Source organism: Aythya marila, assembly GCF_965140915.1.
Source record: "Aythya marila genome assembly, contig: HAP1_HAP1_SCAFFOLD_89, whole genome shotgun sequence".
In the NCBI taxonomy this organism is placed as follows: Eukaryota; Metazoa; Chordata; class Aves; order Anseriformes; family Anatidae; genus Aythya; species Aythya marila.
This window is the reverse complement of record NW_028137668.1, coordinates 1-18,454: the sequence shown is the minus strand read 5'-3', so window position 1 is coordinate 18,454 and position 18,454 is coordinate 1. Positions and strand designations below refer to the sequence as shown.

The 18,454-nt window shown below is 56.2% G+C and overlaps 1 protein-coding gene across 1 annotated transcript; it reads left to right on the top strand.

Moving 5' to 3' along the window:
* Positions 1 to 499: 499 nt before the first annotated feature.
* On the top strand, positions 500 to 16,181 carry TOMM40 (translocase of outer mitochondrial membrane 40; the record flags this gene model as incomplete). Its single annotated transcript, XM_082785075.1, is given in 10 exon segments — positions 500 to 670; positions 672 to 732; positions 2,348 to 2,415; positions 4,838 to 4,930; positions 7,421 to 7,522; positions 7,624 to 7,729; positions 10,418 to 10,540; positions 11,842 to 11,918; positions 13,141 to 13,243; positions 15,360 to 16,181. Coding segments are annotated over 10 exon segments (1,044 nt in total). The 3' UTR covers positions 15,500 to 16,181.
* Between the last annotated feature and the right edge of the window lie 2,273 nt (positions 16,182 to 18,454).

The window sequence follows — 18,454 nt, the reverse complement described above, 5'->3', positions numbered from 1 at the left end:
TGGGGGGATTTAATGGGGCTGGGGGGGGCCTTGGGGGCTTTTGGGGGATTTTGGGGGGGGGTTGGGGGGGTTTTGGGGGAATTGGGGGAGTTTTATGGGGCCGGGGGTGGCTTTGGGGGGGGGTTATGGGGCTGGGGGGAGAGTCCTGGGGTGAGGGGGGGTCTTGGGGGGACTTTAATGGGGCTGGGGGGGGCTCTTATGGGGCGGGGGGCTACTTATGGGGCTGAGAGGGGTCGTGGGGGGCACTTATGGGGCTGGGGGTCTAGTTGGGGGGCTACTTATGGGGCTGGGGGTCACTTGGGGGGCTACTTGTGGGGCTGGGGTCCACTTATAGGGCTGGGGGGGTCACTTGGGGGGCTGGGGGGGCACTTATGGGGCTGGGGGGGTTACTTGGGGGTCAACTTATGGGGCTGGGGGGCACTTATGGGGCTGGGGGGGCTCAACTTATGGGTCCAGCCCCCCACTTATGGGTCTTTTCCCCCCACAGCCCCCCCCCCCGATGGGCAACGTGGTGGCCGCCGGCTCCCCCCCCCCTCCCCCCCCCTCCATGGGGCTGCTCCCGCCCCTCCCCCCCGGCTTCCCCCCCACCCCCCCAGGGGTGGGGGGGACCCCCCCCGGCGCCCCTCCCCCCCCCTCCTCCTCCTCCTCCCCCTCCCCCTCCCCCCAGGACCCCCCCCCCCGGGGCCCTCCCCAACCCGGGGGCCTTCGAGGAGTGCCACCGGCGCTGCAAGGGTGAGTGCCCCACAAGTGTTGGGGGGCTGCCCCATAAGTGGGGGCTGCCCCATAAGTGGGGTGCCCCATAACTTCATCCTGCCCCATAAGTGGTTGGGGGGTGCCCCATAGACGGGTTCTGCCCCATAAGTGGTTGGGGGGCACCCTATAGATGAGTTCTGCCCCATAAGTGGTTGGGGGGTGCCCCATAGATTTGTCCTGCCCCATATCGGGTGTCCCAGGTGGTTATGGGGCGCCCCATAGATGGGTTCTGCCCCATAAGTGGTTGGGGGGTGCCCCACAAGTTGCTATGGGCTGCCCCATAAGTGGTTGGGGGGCTGCCCCATAAGTGGTTGGGGGGCTGCCCCATAAGTGGGGTGCCCCATAACTTCATCCTGCCCCATAAGTGGTTGGGGGGTGCCCCATAAGTGGTTGGGGGGCTGCCCCATAAGTGGGGTCTGCCCCATAAGTGGGGTGCCCCATAACTTCACCCTGCCCCATAAGTGGTTGGGGGGTGCCCCATAGATTTGTCCTGCCCCATATCGGGGTGTCCCAGGTGGTTATGGGGCGCCCCATAGATGGGTTCTGCCCCATAAGTGGTTGGGGGGTGCCCCACAAGTTGCTATGGGCTGCCCCATAAGTGGTTGGGGGGCTGCCCCATAAGTGGTTGGGGGGCTGCCCCATAAGTGGGGTGCCCCATAACTTCATCCTGCCCCATAAGTGGTTGGGGGGTGCCCCATAAGTGGTTGGGGGGCTGCCCCATAAGTGGGGTCTGCCCCATAAGTGGGGTGCCCCATAACTTCACCCTGCCCCATAAGTGGTTGGGGGGTGCCCATAGACGGGTTCTGCCCCATAAGTGGTTGGGGGGCGCCCCACAAGTGGTTATGGGGTGCCCCATAGATTGGGCTTGCCCCATAGCGGGGCGTCCCAGGTGGTTATGGGGTGCACCATAAGTGGGTTCTGCCCCATAAGTGGTTGGGGGGCGCCCTATAAGGGGCTGTGGGGCACCCCATAAGTGGGGGTCTGCCCCATAAGTGGTTGGGGGGTGCCCCATAGATCTGTCCTGCTCCATATCGGGGTGTCCCAGGTGGTTATGGGGCACTCCATAGAAGGGTTGTGCCCCATAAGTGGCTATGGGGTGCCCCATAAGTGGTTGGGGGGTGCCCCATAAGTGGCTATGGGGCACCCATAATTGGGGGCTGCCCCATAAGTGGTTGGGGGGTGCCCCATAGATTTGTCCTGCCCCATATCGGGGTGTCTCAGGTGGTTATGGGGTGCCCCATAGATGTGTCCCGCCCTATAAGTGGTTATGGGGCGCCCTATAAGTGGTTGTGGGGCTGCCCCATAAGCGGTTGGGGGGGTGCCCCATAAGTGAGGTCTGCCCCATAAGTGGTTATGGGGTGCGCCATAGATGTGTCTTGCCCCATAGATTGGGTCTGCCCCATAAGTGGTTGTGGGGTGCCCCATAAGTGGTTGGGGGGTGCCGCATAGGCCTGCCCTGCCCCATAAGTGGTTGTGGGTTCTGCCCCATAGATTGGTTCTGCCCCATAAGTGCCTGGGGGGCGCCCCATAGACGTGTCCTGCCCCATAGCGCTATGGGGCGCCCCACATCTCTGCCGTCCCCCCCCCCCCCCAGAGCTGTTCCCGGTGCAGATGGAGGGCGTCAAACTCACCCTCAACAAGGGGCTCAGCAACCACTTCCAGGTGGGGGGCACTTATGGGGCCGGGGGGGGCACTTATGGGGCCGGGGGGGGCACTTATGGGGCAGGGGGGACACTTGGGGGGCACTTATAGGGCTGGGGGAGGGTCTTGGGGGGGACTTAAGGGGCTGGAGGGGGATTTAGGGGGCACTTGGGGGGCAGGGGGGCACTTATGGGGCAGGGGGAGCACTTTGGGAGTAGTTGGGGGGCTGGGGGAGGACGTGGGGGGCACTTATGGGGCTGGGGGGGGGACTTAGGGGGCTGGGGGTGGATTTAGGGGACACTTGGGGGGCAATTGGGGGGCTGGGGGGGGACTTAGGGGACCCTGGGGGGCACTTAAGGGGCTGGGGGGGATTTAGGGGGGTACTTATGGGGCAGGGGGAGCACTTGGGGGGTAGTTGGGGGGCTGGGGGAGGACGTGGGGGGGCACTTATGGGGCAGGGGGGGATTTAGGTGGGGACTTAGGGGGCAATTGGGGGAAATTTGGGGTCTGGGGGGCTTGGGAGGGCACTTATGGGGCTGGGGGGGCACTTGGGGGCCGGGGGGGGATTTAGGGGGGGACTTAGGGGGCAGTTGGGGAGCTGGGGAGGCACTTATGGGGCTGGGGGAACACTTGGGGGGCACTTATGGGGCGGGGGGGCAGTTGGGGGGCGGGGGGGGGACTTAGGGGTGGATTTAGGGGGCACTTGGGGGGCAATTGGGGGGCTGGGGGGGGCACTTATGGGGATGGGGGAGGGACTTAGGGGGCAGTTGGGGGACTGGGGGGGCACTTATGGGGCTGGGGGGGGACTTGGGGGGCTGGGGGGCACTTGGGGGGCACTTATGGGGCTGGGGGGGGACTTGAGGGGCACTTATGGGGCTGGGGGGGCACTTATGGGGCTGGGGGGGACTTAGGGGGCAATTGGGGGGCTAATACGGGATTTTGGGGACCCAAAATGACATTTTTTGGACCAAACTGGAGTTTTAGGGCCTAATACTGCATTTTGGGGCCAAAAATGTGATTTTTGGGGCCCAGTGCAGGGTTTCAGGCCTAGTGCGGGGTTTTGGGGCCCAACGCCGCATTTTGGGGCCAAAGTGGGGTTTAGGGGCCCAAAATTGGATTTTTAGGGCCTAATTTCATATTTTGGGATGAAAAATGGGATTTTTGGGGCCCGGTGCGGGATTTTGGGGCCCGACACTGCATTTTGGGGCCAAACTGTGGGAATTTGGGGCCTAAAATGGAGTTTTTAGGGCCCAATGCCATATTTTGAGGCCTAACTTGGGATTTTTAGGGCCCAACTCCACATTTTGGGGTCCAAAGTGGGATTTTTGGGGCCCAATGTGGGGTTTTGGGGCCCAGAATCAGATTTTTGGGGCCTAATATGGGATTTTTGGGTGCCAAACTGGGGGGTTTGGAGGCCTAACGCTGCATTTTGGGGCCAAAAATGGCACTTTTGGGCCTAGTGCCGGGTTTCTGGGCCCGACAACACGTTTTGGGGCCTAAAATGTAGTTTTTAGGGCCGAATGCCACATTTTGGGGTCTAATATGGGATTTGGGGGGCCCAAAATGGGATTTTTATGGCCAAACTGCACATTTTGGGGCCTAACGTGGGGTTTCAGGGCCTAACGCTGTGTTTTGGGGCCAAACTGTGGGATTTTGGGGCCCAAAATGGGATTTTTGGGTCCCAACTCCATGTTTTGGGACCAAAAATGGGACTTTTGGGGCCCAACGGTGGGTTTTGGGCCCAGTGCGGGGTTTCGGGGCCCGACACTGCATTTTGGGGCCAAACTGTGCGAATTTGAGGCCTAAAATGGAGTTTTTAGGGCCCAATGCCGCATTTTGAGGCCTAACTTGGGATTTTTAGGGCCCACCTCCACATTTTGGGGTCCAAAGTGGGATTTTTGGGGCCCAACGCCGCATTTTGGTGGCAAACAGTGGGATTTGGGGGCCCAAAACGGGATTTTGGGGGCCAAACTGGGGGGTTTAGAGGTTAATGCTATGTTTTGGGGCCGAACTGTGGGGTTTTGGGGCCCAAATTTGGATTTTTGGGGCCCAATGCCACATTTTGGGGCCTAATATGGGATATTGGGGGGCCAAACTGTAGGGTTTGGGGGCCTAATGCCACGTTTGGGGGTCAAAGTGGGATTTTTAGGGCCAAAGTCCACGTTTTGGGGCCAAAAATCAGATTTTTGGGGCCCAACATGGGATTTTGGAGCCCAACTCCACATTTTGGGGTCCCAAATGGAATTTTTAAAGCTAAACTGCACGTTTTGGGACCCAAACTGGGATTTTGGGGGGCTAAACTGTGTGGTTTGGGGGCCTAATGCTTCATTTTGGGGCCAAAAATGGCACTTTTGGGGCCCAACGCGGGGTTTTGGGCCCAGTGTGGGGTTTCTGGGCCCGACAACGCGTTTTGGGGCTAAAAAGTGTGGTTTTGGGTCCGCAGGTGAACCACACGGTGGCGTTGAGCACCGTGGGCGAGTCCGGGTACCACTTTGGGGCCACCTACGTGGGCACCCAGCAGCTGAGCCCCACTGAGGTCAGTGGGATCGGGGCCTTTTGGGCGGCTTTGGGGCGTTTTGGGGGGTTTGGGGTTTTGGGAAGGAATGGGGGGGATTGGGGTTTTGGGAAGGTTTTGGGGGGATTTGGGGTTTGGGGAGGAAATGGGGGATTTGGGGGGTAATTGGGGGATTTGGGGTTTGGGGGGGATTTGGGGTTTGGGGAGGAAATGGGGGATTTGGGGAGGTTTGGGGGTTTCTGAATGATTTGGGTTTTTTGGGGGGTAATTGGAGGATTTGGGGGTTTGGGGAGGTTTAAAAATAAAGGTGTAAAAACTCTAAAACCCCATAAAAATCCTAAAATCCTATAAAAGTCCTATAAAAACCCCAAAGGTGTTTCCGGTGCTGGTGAGGGACGTGGATGGAAGCAGCTGTTTCCCCTGAATTTTTTCCCCTAAAAACCCTATAAATCACCCCAAACTCGCTCCAAATCTCCCCAAAACCCCATAAAAAACCCCAAATCCTATAAAAATCCTACAAAAACCATATAAAACCCCACAGGCCTTCCTGCTGATGTTTTGGGACATGGACAGCAGCAATCGTCTGCCCTAAAAATCCCCAAATCCACACTAATCCCACCCAAACCCCCCCCAAAAAGACCCTAAAACCCCGAAATCCTATAAAAATCCTACAAAAACCCTACAAAAACCCTATAAAACCCCACAGGCCTTCTTGCTGCTGTTTTGGGATATCAACAGTAGCAACTGTCTGCCCTAAAAGTCCCCGAATCCACCCTAATTCCACCCAAAAAACCCCTAAAACCCCATAAAAAACCCCAAATCCTATAAAAATCCTACAAAAATCCCATAAAACCCCATAAAAACCCTACAAGCATTCCCGCTGTCGTTTTGGGACGTGGACAGCAGCGATCGTCTCCCCTAAAACTCCCCAAATCCTCCCCAAACTCCCCCAAAAACGCCCTGAAATGCCCCCAAAAACCTGAAATCCTATAAAAATCCTACAAAAACCCTACAAATCCCCTCCAGGCCTTCCCGGTGCTGGTGGGGGACATGGACAGCAGCGATCGTCTCCCCTAAAACTCCCCGAATCCACCCTAATTTCACCCAAAAAACCCCTAAAACCCTCCCAAAACCCTGAAATCCTATAAAAATCCTACAAAAATCCTACAAAAACCCTATAAAACCCCACAGGCCTTCCTTCTGCTGTTTTGGGACATGGTCAGCAGTGATCGTCTCCCCTAAAACTCCCCGAATCCACACTAATCCCACCCAAAACCCCCCCAAAAAGACCCTAAAACCCCGAAATCCTATAAAAATCCTACAAAAATCCCATAAAACCCCATAAATGTCCTACAAGTGTTCCTGGTGCTGTTCTGCGACATGGACAGCAGCGATCGTCTCCCCTAAAACTCCCCAAATCCTCCCCAAACTCCCCCAAAAACACCCTGAAATGCCCCCAAAAACCTGAAATCCTATAAAAATCCTACAAAAACCCTACAAAAACCCTATAAAACCCCCCAGGCCTTCCCGGTGCTGGTGGGGGACATGGACAGCAGCGATCGTCTCCCCTAAAACTCCCCGAATCCACCCTAATTCCACTTGAAAACCCCCTAAAACCCCATAAAAAACCCCAAATCCTATAAAAATCCTACAAAAACCCTACAAAAACCCTACAAATCCCCTCCAGGCCTTCCCGGTGCTGGTGGGGGACATGGACAGCAGCGATCGTCTCCCCTAAAACTCCCTGAATCCACCCTAATTCCACCCAAAAAAACCCTAAAACCTCCTCAAAACCCCAAAATCCTATAAAAATCCTACAAAAATCCTACAAAAACCCTATAAAACCCCACAGGTCTTCCTGCTTCTGTTTTGGGACATGGTCAGCAGCAATCGTCTCCCCTGAAACTCCCTGAATCCACCCTAATTCCACCCAAAAAAACCTAAAACCTCCTCAAAACCCCAAAATCCTATAAAAATCCTACAAAAACCCTACAAAAACCCTATAAAACCCTCCAGGCCTTCCTGGTGCTGGTGGGGGACATGGACAGCAGCGATCATCTCCCCTAAAACTCCCCAAATCCTCCCCAATCTCCCCCCAAATCCCCCTAAAACCCCATAAAAACCCCAAAATCCTATAAAAATCCTACAAAAATCCTACAAAAACCCCATAAAACCCCACAGGCCTTCCTTCTGCTGTTTTGGGACGTGGACAGCAGCGATCGTCTCCCCTAAAACTCCCCAAATCCACACTAATCCCACCCAAAACCCCCCCAAAAAGACCCTAAAACCCCGAAATCCTATAAAAATCCTATAAAAATCCTCGAAAAACCCTATAAAACCCCACAGGCCTTCTTGCTGCTGTTTTGGGATATCAACAGTAGCAACTGTCTGCCCTAAAAGTCCCCGAATCCACTCTAATTCCACCCAAAAAACCCCTAAAACCCCATAAAAAACCCCAAATCCTATAAAAATCCTACAAAAACCCTACAAAAACCCTATAAAACCCCCCAGGCCTTCCCGGTGCTGGTGGGGGACATGGACAGCAGCGGCAGCCTCAACGCCCAGGTCCTGCACCAGTTGGCCCCGCGCCTGCGCTCCAAGCTGGCCTTCCAGGTACCCTTATAGGGCCGCCCTATAAAGCTTTTTATAGGGTCGCCCCCCTGTTTGTGGGGTGGAGGCCGGTTTTGGGGTGAAATGCGGGGATTTTGGTGCAGACGCAGCAGGCCAAGTTCGTCAACTGGCAGCTGGACGGGGAGTACCGCGGGGCCGACTTCACCGCCGCCCTCACGCTGGGAAACCCCGATATCCTGGTGGGCTCAGGTGAGACCCCAAAAGGGGGACCCTAAAAGGGGGGGACCCCAAAAGGGGGACCCTAAAAGGGAGATCCTAAAAGGGAGATCCCAAAAAGTGACCCCAAAAACAGGGACCCCAAAAGGGAGATCCTAAAAGGGGGTGACCCCAAAAAGTGACCCTAAAAGGAGAGATCCTAAAAGGGGACCCCAAAAACAGGGACCCCAAAAGGGGGATCCTAAAAGGGGGTGACCCCAAAAGGGGGATCCTAAAAGGAGAGATCCTAAAAGGGGACCCCAAAAGGAGAGACCCCAAAAAGGAAACCCCAAAAAGAGGGATCCTAAAAGGGAAATCCCAAAAGGGGGACCCCAAAAGGGGACCCTAAAAGGGGGTGACCCCAAAAGGGGGATCCTAAAAGGGAGATCCCAAAAAGTGACCCTAAAAGGAGAGATCCTAAAAGGGAGACCCCAAAAAGAGACCCTAAAAGGGGGGCCCTAAAAGTGACCCTAAAAGGAGAGATCCTAAAAGGGAGACCCCAAAAGGTGACCCTAAAAGGGAGATCCTAAAAGGGGGTGACCCCAAAAGGGGGACCCTAAAAGGGAGATCCCAAAAAGTGACCCCAAAAACAGGGACCCCAAAAAGGGAGATCCTAAAAGGGGGTGACCCCAAAAGGGGGACCCTAAAATGGAGATCCTAAAAGGGGGTGACCCCAAAAAGTGACCCTAAAAGGAGAGATCCTAAAAGGGGACCCCAAAAAGTGACCCCAAAAGGGGGATCCTAAAAGGGGGTGACCCCAAAAGGGGGACCCTAAAAGGGAGATCCCAAAAAGTGACCCCAAAAACAGGGACCCCAAAAAGTGACCCTAAAAGGGGGGCCCTAAATGTGACCCCAAAAGGAGAGACCCCAAAAAGGAAACCCCAAAAAGAGGAATCCTAAAAGGGGGACCCTAAAAGGGAGATCCTAAAAGGGGGAGACCCCAAAAGGGCAACCCTAAAAGAGTGACCCCAAAAAGTGACCCTAAAAGAGCGACCCCAAAAAAGGAAACCCCAAAAAGTGGGACCCCAAAAAGAGGGATCCTAAAAGGGAGACCCCAAAAGGAGAGACCCCAAAAGGCAACCCTAAAAGAGTGACCCCAAAAAGTGACCCCAAAAGGGAAATCCTAAAAGGGGGTGACCCTAAAAGTGACCCAAAAAGGGGGACCCCAAAAGCGACGCCACATGACCCCGTGACCCCCCTGACCCTATAAGTGACCCCCTGACCCTATAAGTGACCCCATAACCCGGTGGCCCCCCCAGGGATTTTGGTAGCCCACTCCCTTTACCGCTTGCCCCCGTGACCCCACGTGACCCCAATGACCCTATATGACCCCACATGACCCCAAATGACCCCACATGACCCCCCATGACCCCCTGACCCTATAAGTGACCCCGTGACCCCATAAGTGACCCCATAACGACCCCATAACTTGGTGGCCCCCCCAGGGATTTTGGTAGCCCACTCCCTTTAGCGCTTGCCCCCGTGACCCCACATGACCCCAATGACCCCACATGACCCTATATGACCCCATATGACCCCCTGACCCCATAAGTGACCCCGTGACCCTATAAGTGACCCCATAACCCGGTGGCCCCCCCAGGGATTTTGGTAGCCCACTCCCTTTAGCGCTTGCCCCCGTGACCCCACATGACCCCAATGACCCCACATGACCCTATATGACCCCACATGACTCCGTGACCCTATAAGTGACCCCACATGACCCTATAAGTGACCCCGTGACCCCATAACGACCCCATAACCTGGTGGCCCCCCCAGGGATTTTGGTAGCCCACTCCCTTTACCGCTTGCCCCTGTGACCCCACGTGACCCCAATGACCCCAAATGACCCCACATGACCCCAAGTGCCCCCCTGACCCTATAAGTGACCCCGTGACCCCATAAGTGACCCCATAACCTTGGTGGCCCCCCCAGGGATTTTGGTAGCCCACTCCCTTTAGCGCTTGCCCCCGTGACCCCAATGACCCCAAATGACCCCACATGACCCCAAATGACCCCCTGACCCTATAAGTGACCCCGTGACCCCATAAGTGACCCCATAACCTGGTGGCCCCCCCAGGGATTTTGGTAGCCCACTCCCTTTCGAGCGTGACCCCGTGACCCCACGTGACCCCAATGACCCCAAATGACCCCACATGACCCTATAAGTGACCCCGTGACCCCATAAGTGACCCCATAACCTTGGTGGCCCCCCCAGGGATTTTGGTAGCCCACTCCCTTTAGTGCTTGCCCCCGTGACCCCACGTGACCCCAATGACCCCAAATGACCCCACATGACCCCACGTGACCCCGTGACCCTATAAATGACCCCCTGACCCTATAAGTGACCCCATAACGACCCCATAACTTGGTGGCCCCCCCAGGGATTTTGGTAGCCCACTCCCTTTACCACTTGCCCCCGTGACCCCACATGACCCCAATGACCCCACATGACCCCACATGACCCCGTGACCCTATAAGTGACCCCCTGACCCTATAAGTGACCCCATAACAACCCCATAACCCGGTGGCCCCCCCAGGGATTTTGGTAGCCCACTCCCTTTACCGCTTGCCCCCGTGACCCCAATGACCCCAAATGACCCCACATGACCCCAAATGACCCCGTGACCCTATAAGTGACCCCGTGACCCCATAAGTGACCCCATAACTTGGTGGCCCCCCCAGGGATTTTGGTAGCCCACTACCTGCAGAGCGTGACCCCGGCGCTGGCGCTGGGGGCGGAGCTTGTTTATCACCGCCGCCCCGGGGAGGAGGGAGCCGTGCTCTCATTGGCCGGACGCTACACGGGTACCGCCCCCTCCCCCCCCGGCTGGGCGGGGCTTGGGGGAAGGGGGCGGGGCTTAAGGGAATGGGTGGGGCTTAAGGGTGTGGGTTATTGGAGGGGGCGGGGCTTAAGGGAGGGGTTGCTGAAGGGGGCGGGGCTTATGGGTGTGTGTTATTGGAGGGGGTGGGGCTTAAGGGAGGGGCGGGGCTTAATGGATTATCGCAGGGGGCGGGGCTTACGGGCTGGGTTAATGGAGGAGGCGGGGCTTAAGGGATGGTTTCATGGAGGGGGCGGGGCTTAAGGGTGTGGGTTATCAGAGGGGTGGGGCTTAAGGGAGGGGGTGGAGCTTGTCTCAGGGGAGGGGCTTAAGGGGGTTATCAGAGGGGGCGGGGCTTAAGGGATGGGGTTGATGGAGGAGGTGGGGCTTAAGGGAGGGGGCGGGGCTTAAGGGATGGGGTTATAGAAGGGGTGGGGCTTAACTGAGGGGGAGGGGCTTAAGGGATGGGTTAAGGGAGGGGGCGGGGCTTAAGGGTGTGGGTTATCAGAGGGGTGGGGCTTAAGGGAGGGGTGGGGCTTAAGGGAGTGGGTGGGGCTTAAGGAAGTGGGCGGTGATTATGGGAGGGGCGGGACCTAAGGGGGCGTGGCTTACAGAGGGGGCGGGGCTTACTGGGTGTGAGGGGCTTAAGGGGGTGGGGGCTTAAGAAGGGGGTGTGGCTTATGGGGTTTGGTGCTGGGTGTGGGTTATCAGAGTGGGCGGGGCTTAAGGAAAGGGGTGGGGCTTATGGGAGTGGATGGAGCTTTAAGGGGGCGTGGCTTACAGAGGGGGCGGAGCTTATGGGGCGTGGCTTAGGGGAGGGGCGGGCAGGGCTTAAAGGGTGTGGGCTATTGGAGTGGGCGGGGCTTGCGGGAGTGGGCGGGGCTTATGGGAGGTGGGCGGGGCTTAAGGGGGCGTGGCTTACGGAGGGGCAGGGCTTAAGGGTGGCTGGGGTTGAAGGGGGCGTGGCTTAAGAAGGGGGCGTGGCTTATGGGGTGTGGGTTATTGAAGGGGGCAGAAGCTTAAGGGAGGGGGCGGGGCTTAGGGGAGGGGGCGGGTCTATGTGAGTGGGGCTTAAGAGAGGGGGCGGGGCTTAGTAGAGGGGCGGGGCTTATGAAGGGGGCGTGGCTTATGGGAGGGGGCGGGGCTTAAGGGCGTGTTACTGGGTGTGGGTTATTGGAGGGGGCAGGAGTTGAGGAGGCGGGGCTTATGGGAGTGGGCGTGGCTTATGGGAGGCGGGTGGAGCTTAAGGGGGCGGGGCTTACGGAGGGGGCGGGGCTTTCCCGGCAGCGCCCAATTGGATCGCGACGCTGACGCTGGGCCAGGCGGGCGCCCACGCCACCTACTACCACCGAGCCAACGAGCAGGTGGGCTTTTGGGGAGAAAAAGGGGGATTTTGGGCAAATCCGGGCTGGGGGGGGGACGGGGGGGAAGGGGGGGAACGGGGGGGGTGGGGGCAGGTGGGGTTTGGGGGGAAAAAGGGGGATTTTGGGGTTTTTGGGGGGGAAAAGGGGGTTTTGGGGTTTGGGGGGAAAAAGGGGGATTTTGGGCAAATTGGGGTTTGGGGAGAAAAGGGGGGGAAAGGGGGAAATGGGGGAGTGGGGGAAATTGGGTTTTTGGGGAAAAATGGGGTTTTGGGGTTTTTGGAGGGAAAAGGGATTTGGGGGGAAAAGGGGGGATTTTGGGCCAGGTGGGGTTTTGGGGAGAAAAAGGGGGATTTTGGGCAAATCCGGGCTGGGGGGGGAATGGGGGGGAAGGGGGGAAACGGGGGGGGTGGGGGGAGGTGGGGTTTGGGGGGAAAAAGGGGGATTTTGGGGAAAAAGGGGGGTTTGGGGGTAAATTGGGGTTTTGGGGGGAAAAAGGGGGATTTGGGGTAAATTGGGATTTTGGGGGTTTTTGGGAAAAAAAGGGGAGTTTTGGGCAAATCGGGGCGGGGGGAGGTAGGTCCTGGGTTCCTTTTTGGGGTCCTGGTGCCATTTTGGGGTGAAAAAGTCCATTTTTGGGGTGAGAAGGGTCATTTTGGGGTGAAAATGTCCATTTTTGGGGTGAAAAGGATCATTTTTGGGGTGAAAACGGCTATTTTTGGGTCTCTAGGTGCAAGTGGGGGTGGAGCTGGAGGGTCCCAGGGGCCTTTTGGGGTCCCAGGGTCCCTTTTGGGTTTTTTTGGGTCCCGTTTTGGGTTCCTGGGTCCCTTTTTGGTGTCCCGGGCCATTTTGGGGTGAAAAAAGCCGTTTTTGGGTCTCTAGGTGCAGGTGGGGGTGGAGCTTCAGGGTTTCTGGGGCCGTTTGGGGGCCCTTTTTGGGTCCCTTTTTGGGGTTTTTGGGTCCAGTTTCGGGGTTTTTGGGTCCCGTTTCGGGCTCCTGGGTCCCTTTTTGGTGTCCCAGGCCATTTTGGGGTGAAAAAAGCCGTTTTTGGGTCTCTAGGTGCAGGTGGGGGTGGAGCTTCAGGGTTTCTGGGGCCGTTTGGGGGCCCTTTTTGGTCCTTTTTGGGTCCTTTTGGGGGGTCCTAGAGTCCTTTTTTGGGCTCCTGGGTCCCTTTTTGGTGTCCCAGGCCATTTTGGGGTGAAAAAAGCCTTTTTTGGGTCTCTAGGTGCAGGTGGGGGTGGAGCTGGAGGCCAGCCCGCGGCTGCAGGACTCGAGCGTGGCTTTTGGCTACCAACTGGAGCTGCCCCGAGCCCACCTCACCTTCCGAGGTAGGAACGGCCCCAAAATGGCCCGAAATTGCCCCAAAATGTCGCAATGGCCCAAAGTGGCCCAAAATGGCCCCAAAATGTCACAAAATGTCACAAAATGCGCACAAAATGTCACAAAATGTACCCAAATGGCCCCAAATGGCCTTAAATTGACCCCAAATGGCCCCCCAAAATGTCCCCAAAATGGCCCAAAATGGCCCAAAATTGCCCCAAAATGTCACAATGGCCCCAAATGGGCCCAAAATGGCCCAAAATGGCCCAAAATGTCACAAAATGCGCACAAAATGTCACAAAATGTACCCAAATGGCCCCAAAATGTCACGAAATGTACCCAAGTGGTCCTCAAAATGGCCCCAAAATGGCCCCAAATGGCCCCAAAATGGCCCAAAATGGCCCCAAAATGTCACAATGGCCCCAAATGGCCCCAAAATGGCCCAAAATGTCACAAAATGTCACAAAATGCGCACAAAATGTCACAAAATGTACCCAAACGGCCCCAAAATGTCACAAAATGTACCCAAGTGGTCCTCAAAATGGCCCCAAAATGGCCCCAAATGGCCCCAAAATGGCCCAAAATGGCCCCAAAATGGCCCAAAACGGCCCTAAAATGTCACAATGGCCCAAAATGGCCCAAAATGTCCACAAAATGTCCCAAAATGTACCCAAATGGCCCCAAATGGCCCCAAATGTCCTTAAATTGACCCCAAATGGCCCCCCAAAATGGCCCCAAAATGGCCCCAAATGGCCCCAAAATGGCCCAAAACGGCCCCAAAATGTCACAATGGCCCCAAAATGGCCCAAAATGTCACAAAATGTACCCAAATGGTCCTCAAAATGGCCCCAAATGGCCCCAAAATGGCCTCAAAATGTCCCCAAAATGTCCCAAAACAGCCCCAAAATCCCCAAAGTGTCCCCAAACAGCCCCCAAACGTCTCCAAATGCCCCAAAATGGCCCAAAATGGCCCCAAAATGGCCCCTTAATGCCCCCAACCCCCCCTTGTTGCCCCCAACCCCCCCCTTATTGCCCCCACCCCTCTCTTGTTGCCCCCACCCCCCTAAATACCCCCCCTTAATGCCCCCACCCCCCCCTTGTTGCCCCCAACCCCCCCTTAATGCCCCCCAACCCCCCTTAATACCCCCCTTGTTGCCCCCACCCCCCCCTTGTTGCCCCCAACCCCCCCCTTAATACCCCCAACCCCCCCTATTGCCCCCAACCCCCCCTAAATACCCCCCCTTAATGCCCCCAACCCCCCTCTTTTGCCCCTAACCCCCCCCAACCCCCCCTTGTTACCCCCCAACCCCCCTTTATTGCCCCCCCACCCCCCTAAATACCCCCCCTGATACCCCCAACACCCCCCTTGATGCCCCCTTGATGCCCCCAACCCCCCCTTATTACCCCCTAACCCCCCCCAACCCCCCCTTAATACCCCCAACCCCCCTTTATTGCCCCCCCACCCCCCTAAATACCCCCCCTTAATACCCCCAACCCCCCCCAACCCCCCCTAAATACCCCCCCTTAATACCCCCAACCCCCCCCAACCCCCCCTAAATACCCCCCCTTAATACCCCCAACCCCCCCTTGCTGCCCCCAACCCCCCCTTGTTGCCCCCCAACCCCCCCTATTGCCCCCCACCCCCCCCTTGTTACCCCCCTTGTTACCCCCCACCCCTCACTTGTTGCTCCCCAACCCCCCCATTACCCCCCCAACACCCCCTTAATACCCCTCTTAATACCCCCAACCCCCCCTTAATGCCCCCCAACACCCCCTTAATACCCCCCTTGTTGCCCCCCAACCCCCCCTTGTTACCCCCAACCCCCCCATTACCCCCCCAACTCCCCCTTAATACCCCCCTATTGCCCCCCAACCCCCCCCATTACCCCCCAACTCCCCCTTATTACCCCCCAACCACCCCCTATTGCCCCCCAACCACCCCCTAATGCCCCCCAACCCCCCCCATTACCCCCCAACCCCCCCTTATTGCCCCCCAACCCCCCCTTATTGCCCCCCAACCCCCCCTTATTGCCCCCTAACCCCCCCCAACCCCCCCCTTAATACCCCCAACGCCCCCCTTATTGCCCCCCACCCCCCTAAATACCCCCCCCCCGCTGTCCCCAGGCTCCGTGGACAGCAGCTGGGTGGTGGGGGCAGTTCTGGAGAAGAAGTTGCCCCCCCTGCCCCTCACCCTGGCCCTCGGCGCCTTCCTCAACCACCGCAAGAACAAGTTCCAGTGCGGCTTCGGCCTCACCATCGGCTAGAGCCTTCCTCCTCCTCCTCCTCCTCCTCTTCCTCCTCCTCCTCCTCCTCGCCCGGGGCTGGGGCTGGCGCGGGGGGAGCCTTCGTCGTCATCTTCCTCATCCTCGGCCTCGGAAGAGCCCTTCATCATCATCATCGGCGGCGTTTTCGGCATCGGCGTCAACGTTTTGAAGAGCCCGCCCAATGTTGTTGGCCTTGGAAGAGCCCCATCATCATCATCGTCATCGGAGGAGCCTTCGTCATCATCATCATCATCATCTTCGTCATGGTTGGCGTTGGAAGAGCCCTTCATCATCGTCAACGTCAACGTTTTGAAGAGCCCGCCCAATGTTGTTGGCCTTGGAAGAGCCCCGTGGTCATCGGCAGTGTGATGAAGAGCACCCATCATCATCATCGTCATTGGAAGAGCCTTCGTCATCATCATCATCATCATCTTCGTCATGGTTGGCGTTGGAAGAGCCCTTCATCGTCTTTGTCGTCATCGTCGTCAACGTTTTGAAGAGCCCGCCCAATGTTGTTGGCCTTGGAAGAGCCCCATCATCATCGTCAGTGTGATGAAGATCACCCATCATCATCGTCATCATTGGAAGAGCCTTCGTCGTCATCTTCCTCATCCTCGGCCTCGGAAGAGCCCTTCATCATCATCAGCGGCGGCGTTTTCGGCATCGGCGTCAACGTTTTGGAGAGCCCGCCCAATGTTGTTGGCCTTGGAAGAGCACCCATCATCATCATCGTCATCGGAAGAGCCTTCGTCATCATCGTCATCATCGGAAGAGCCTTCATCGTCATCTTCGTCATCATCATCATCATCGTCGGCGGCGTTGGAAGAGCCCTTCATCGTCTTTGTCGTCGACATTGTCAACGTTTTGAAGAGCCCGCCCACCGTTGTTGGCCTTGGAAGAGCCCCATCATCATCGTCAGCGTGATGAAGAGCACCCATCATCATCGTCATCATTGGAGGAGCCTTCATCATCATCATCTTCATCATCGTCATCATTGGAAGAGCCCTGACGTCATTATCATAATCGGCGTCAACGTTTTGAAGAGCCCGCCCAATGTTGTTGGCCTTGGAAGAGCCCCGTGGTCATCGTCAGCGTGATGAAGAGCACCCATCATCATCATCGTCATCATTGGAAGAGCCTTCGTCATCATCATCATCATCATCTTCGTCATGGTTGGCGTTGGAAGAGCCCTTCATCATCGTCAACGTCAACGTTTTGAAGAGCCCGCCCATCGTTGTTGGCCTTGGAAGAGCCCCATCATCGTCGTCAGCGTGATGAAGAGCACCCGTCATCATCATCGTCATTGGAAGAGCCTTCGTCATCATCGTCTTCATCATCTTCATCATCAACATTGGAAGAGCCTTCATCATCATCATCCTCATCACCACCACTATTGGAAGAGCCTTCATCATCATCATCCTCATCATCACCACCACTAGAAGAGCCTTCATCATCATCGTCACCACTGGAAGAGCCTTCATCATCATCACCATCCTCACCACCACCTTCCTCCTCCTCACCTTCATCTTCATCACCACCATCACCTTCCTCTTCCTCCTCACCTTCCTCCTCCTCCTCCTCTCCCCCTTCATCTTCATCACCATCATCATCCTCACCACCACCTCCTTCCATCATCACCTTCAGCACGTCAATCTTCATCTTCATCACCGTCATCTTCATCATCACCATCATCTTCATCACCGTTATCTTCATCACCATCATCATCTTCATGACTTCATCATCTTCATCACCCTCATCGTCTTCATCTTCATCACTATCACCATCATCTTCATCACCATCATCTTCATCACCGTCATCTTCCTCACCATCATCATCATCACTTCATCATCTTCATCATCTTCATCACCATCTTCATCACCATCATCATCTTCACGGCCTTCATCATCGTCATCATCTTCATCACCATCATCATCATCTTCATCATCATCTTCATCATCATCTTCACGGCCTTCATCTTCTTCATCGTCTTCATCTTCATCACCTTCATCTTCATCACCGTCATCTTCATCACTGTCATCATCTTCATCACCATCATCATCATCGTCTTCATCATCATCTTCCTGGCCTTCATCTTCATCATCTTCATCATCACTTCGTCATCTTCATCATCGTCTTCACGGCCTTCATCTTCATCATCGTCGTCATCATCATCATCGTTGTCATCTTCATGGCCTTCATCACCTTCATCACCTTCATCATCGTCATCACCTTCATCATCATCTTCATGGCCTTCATCACCATCATCATCTTCATCATCATCTTCCCGGCCTTCATCTTCATCATCATCTCCACGGCCTTCATCACCGTCATCATCGTCATCATCATCGTCGTCATCGTCATCTTCTGGCCTTCATCATCATCATCATCTTCATCATCTTCATCACTTCATCATCTTCATCACCATCTTCATCACCATCATCATCTTCACGGCCTTCATCACCTTCACCTTCATCATCATCATCATCTTCATCATCATCTTCATCATCATCATCATCATCATCATCTTCATCATCATCATCATCATCATCATCATCATCATCATCATCGTCTTCATCACTTCATCATCATCATCTTCATCTTCATCATCTTCATCACCATCTTCATCACCATCATCATCTTCACGGCCTTCATCTTCATCATCTTCATCATCATCATCATCCTCATCATCTTCCTGGCCTTCATCACCTTCATCATCATCATCATCATCATCGCCCCGCCCCCCAAAATCCCCCCTCCCCCCCCCTCTCAGGACGCTGCCCCTCCCCCCCCCCCCGCGACGGGTCCAAATTTGGGGGGTGGGGGTGGGGGAGGGGCTCACCCCACCCCTCCCCCACCCCCCCCCAAATTGGGGGCGCCCCCCCCCCCCCGGGACCCCCCCCCCCCCCCAAAAATAAAGGAGGCGGCCTCGGTTCGGGGTCTCGGTGTCTTTTTGGG